Source organism: Pterocles gutturalis, unplaced genomic scaffold, assembly GCF_000699245.1.
Source record: "Pterocles gutturalis isolate BGI_N339 unplaced genomic scaffold, ASM69924v1 scaffold8488, whole genome shotgun sequence".
Classification (NCBI taxonomy): domain Eukaryota; kingdom Metazoa; phylum Chordata; class Aves; order Pterocliformes; family Pteroclidae; genus Pterocles; species Pterocles gutturalis.
The window spans coordinates 1-2,847 of record NW_010122964.1 but is presented as its reverse complement, the minus strand read 5'-3'; the positions used below and the strand labels follow the sequence as shown (position 1 = coordinate 2,847).

Below are 2,847 nucleotides of genomic sequence, written 5' to 3'. Positions count from 1 at the left end.
CCTGGAACAGGGACAACTCCATGTATGTGAGCGACATGTGCTGTCACCTATTGAATACATGATGCAGAAGAGTTATAAAAGTGAAATATACAAGACGTCCTAAACATACCTTCACAGACAACATCTGGGCGGTTTCCACTCTACATCACCTTAGAGCAGGCAGGTTGTAGATGCTAGTTTTTGGCCCCCACTACAAAAGCTGAGAGAAGTAAACCTCTGTGTATCACAGAATCACAGAATGTTAGAGATTGGAAGGGACCTTGAAAGATCATCTAGTCCAATCCCCCTGCCGGAGCAGGAACACCTAGATCAGATCACACAGGAACGCATCCAGGCGGGCTTTGAATGTCTCCAGAGAAGGAGACTCCACAACCTCTCTGGGCAGTATCATTCGATTCAAAGTAATAGCAGAGCTTAGGCATGCAGTGGTAGCTTTTTGAACATTTAGCTTGAGGGAGAGGAAATGTTATATTAAAACCCAGCTTCTCTTTGAAGGTTCTCTTTGCTTTTTCCTCCTTAGCACAATCATGTAGGTTTTATAAGACAGTTTTATAATAGCTTGTATTCATTCATAGTGCAAACTTCCTGAATTGATGAATTTATTAAACAAAAAGCTTAGCCTTACAAATATTAATTTATCTAAAAAGTCATACAAGTTTATCCAAAAAATAAATTCTAGTACCTCGGGTATTTACAACAAAAATCCAGACTTCTGGTTTTGGTACCTTTTGCTCTGGATGAGCCAAGCAGATCAGGAGCCAGTCTTTTCAGTTGGCCTCCACAGTAGTCAGGTTTCCAGTAACATGGGCTACAAAACACCTTAGCAAGTGAACCCCCGAAAACTGAAGAGAACTGTGGAAACAGAGGTGTGGATGTTCAGTGCCAGATGCTGCTGTGTCTTGGGAGTAACACAAGCAAATTCAGCCACTTCACTCACTTGCAGAGGAGGGGGAAGAAAGAAAGGGGCATTTCCCCATCAGCAGCCCACCCTCCATCCTTGAAGCACAGAGAAGTGCCACCTCTAGAGCAGGCAGACCCACTTCAGGTATTTTGCCCTATTGCAAATCATCACCCGAAAGGAAACGGCAGCAATGGAGAAGAACTTTACCTGACCAGGAATAGCTGAGGAAAGCATCCCTGAGTTTTCTCCTTTACAAACTCTTGGATTGCTAGTACGTTCTGTAACAACAGTCCTCTGGAAGCTCGGTCAATTTTTGTTAACACCATCTGCATGAATCATGAAAGGGAGGATTAAAAGAGGAAAAATTATTTGCTGCTAGTCCTGGACCATCTTGCAAGGCAGGCTGAAAGCCTTGGGTCGTATCTAGGGGGAAAAATAGTATAATACATTCACCAAAACACTTATAGCCTGCATAAGGAGTGGACCTTTTCAAGCTCTTCAAGCTGAGCACTGAAAAAAAAAAAGGTGTCTGTTTAATAATAAGCAAAAAAATATTTTAACACTTGCACCCCTCAACACATTTTAGGCCTATTTTATTAACAATAAGGGGGGAATTACTACTCAGGACAACTTGCATAATCTCAGGTAGAGGGTACACGCCTTTATAGATTATCTGTAGTTTATAACCAACACAAGAATAAAGCATTACCTACCACATAAGGAATCCCAAACTCTTCCAGCATATCTACTGCAATATGATCTGTTTTCTGGAGTCCTACTACACCATCAACTAATAGAAAAGTCCTCTTCAAGCTGCCAGAAATACAAGCAACAATAATCACACCATTATTTCATGCCTGCTCTGCTGCTCCCAAATTCATAATCAAGAAAAAAGTAACACAGGATCTGGGGACAGGAAGAGCCAAGAAACGCCATCCATGGGAGCTGAGGGTCAGCATGGAGCAGCACCTCTGTCTTTTCTGGTGTTCTGATCTAAGCATGAATGAGTGACACCACAGAGGTTCCTAGGGAAATGATGTCAGAACTAATTGATACTACCACTGGAAGTAGCTACCCCTCCTGCATTTTTTCACCTAATTATGTGACACTGGATATAGGTGTCTGGCTTTCACTGCTCTGTGGAGGCACAGTTAAGTCCCTTACTTGCGCCGTTCCTGCAGATAGGCCTCCACCATCTCCACAAAGTCTTGCGGGGCACGGTAGCCATATCCTGGCATATCCACCAGAGTAAAGTACTTCCCTACTTTGAAGAAATTCATCTTCTTGGTGTGGCCCTGGGGAGAGATTATTTTTTATTTAAAAAAAAAAAAAAGGTAAGGTGAAGGAAGGAGGTTTTAAAAAGTTGCTTTATGCAGTGGACTAGGAAATGACCTGCAAAACATCTCTGTACCATACTCTGCCCCTCCTGAGAAGGCTGCAAAATGCTACTGTTGCTTTAAGCTGCCTGGTCTCCTACTCTTGTAGCAATCCCATGGGGCTCTATCCTTAAAATAGACAAAAAGTACCTTCATGGGTCTCTGTGCTTGGTTTTTCCCAAGAAGGCTTTACATCAGGTCTGCTCAGCTTGTAAGACTCTTCTGTCTGGCACACGTGCCAGCCCTGGCTGAAGAGCTAAGCTGGGCTCTTTCCACCTTTTCCAGAGCAAGGCCTGCACCAGCTGTGACCTGGTGGCCACCCTGGCTGGCACGCTCTCCTGCTGCTTCAGGTTACCCAGGAGCTTGTTTCCTCCTGCCCTTCCCAGCCCTATCCTCTGGGCTAGCACCAGCTTCTGACTGAGAGGGAGGGAAGTTAAAAAACGTCACTTACCGGAGTTTTTGACACTCTGACCTCCACTTCTGGGGACAGTGCAAACAAGGCCCGGATTAAAGATGATTTCCCCACGTTGCTCCGGCCGATGAAGCACACCTGCAGGAGGAGAGGCAGAC

The 2,847-nt window shown here is 44.5% G+C and overlaps 1 protein-coding gene across 1 annotated transcript; it reads right to left on the bottom strand.

Moving 5' to 3' along the window:
• Nucleotides 1-724: 724 nt before the first annotated feature.
• On the bottom strand, nt 725-2,836 carry GTPBP8 (GTP-binding protein 8 (putative); the record flags this gene model as incomplete). Its single annotated transcript, XM_010077713.1, has 5 exons — nt 725-852; nt 1,109-1,227; nt 1,615-1,714; nt 2,066-2,196; nt 2,729-2,836. Coding segments are annotated over 5 exons (543 nt in total), but the record flags the coding sequence as incomplete, so codon positions are not given.
• Nucleotides 2,837-2,847: the final 11 nt, after the last annotated feature.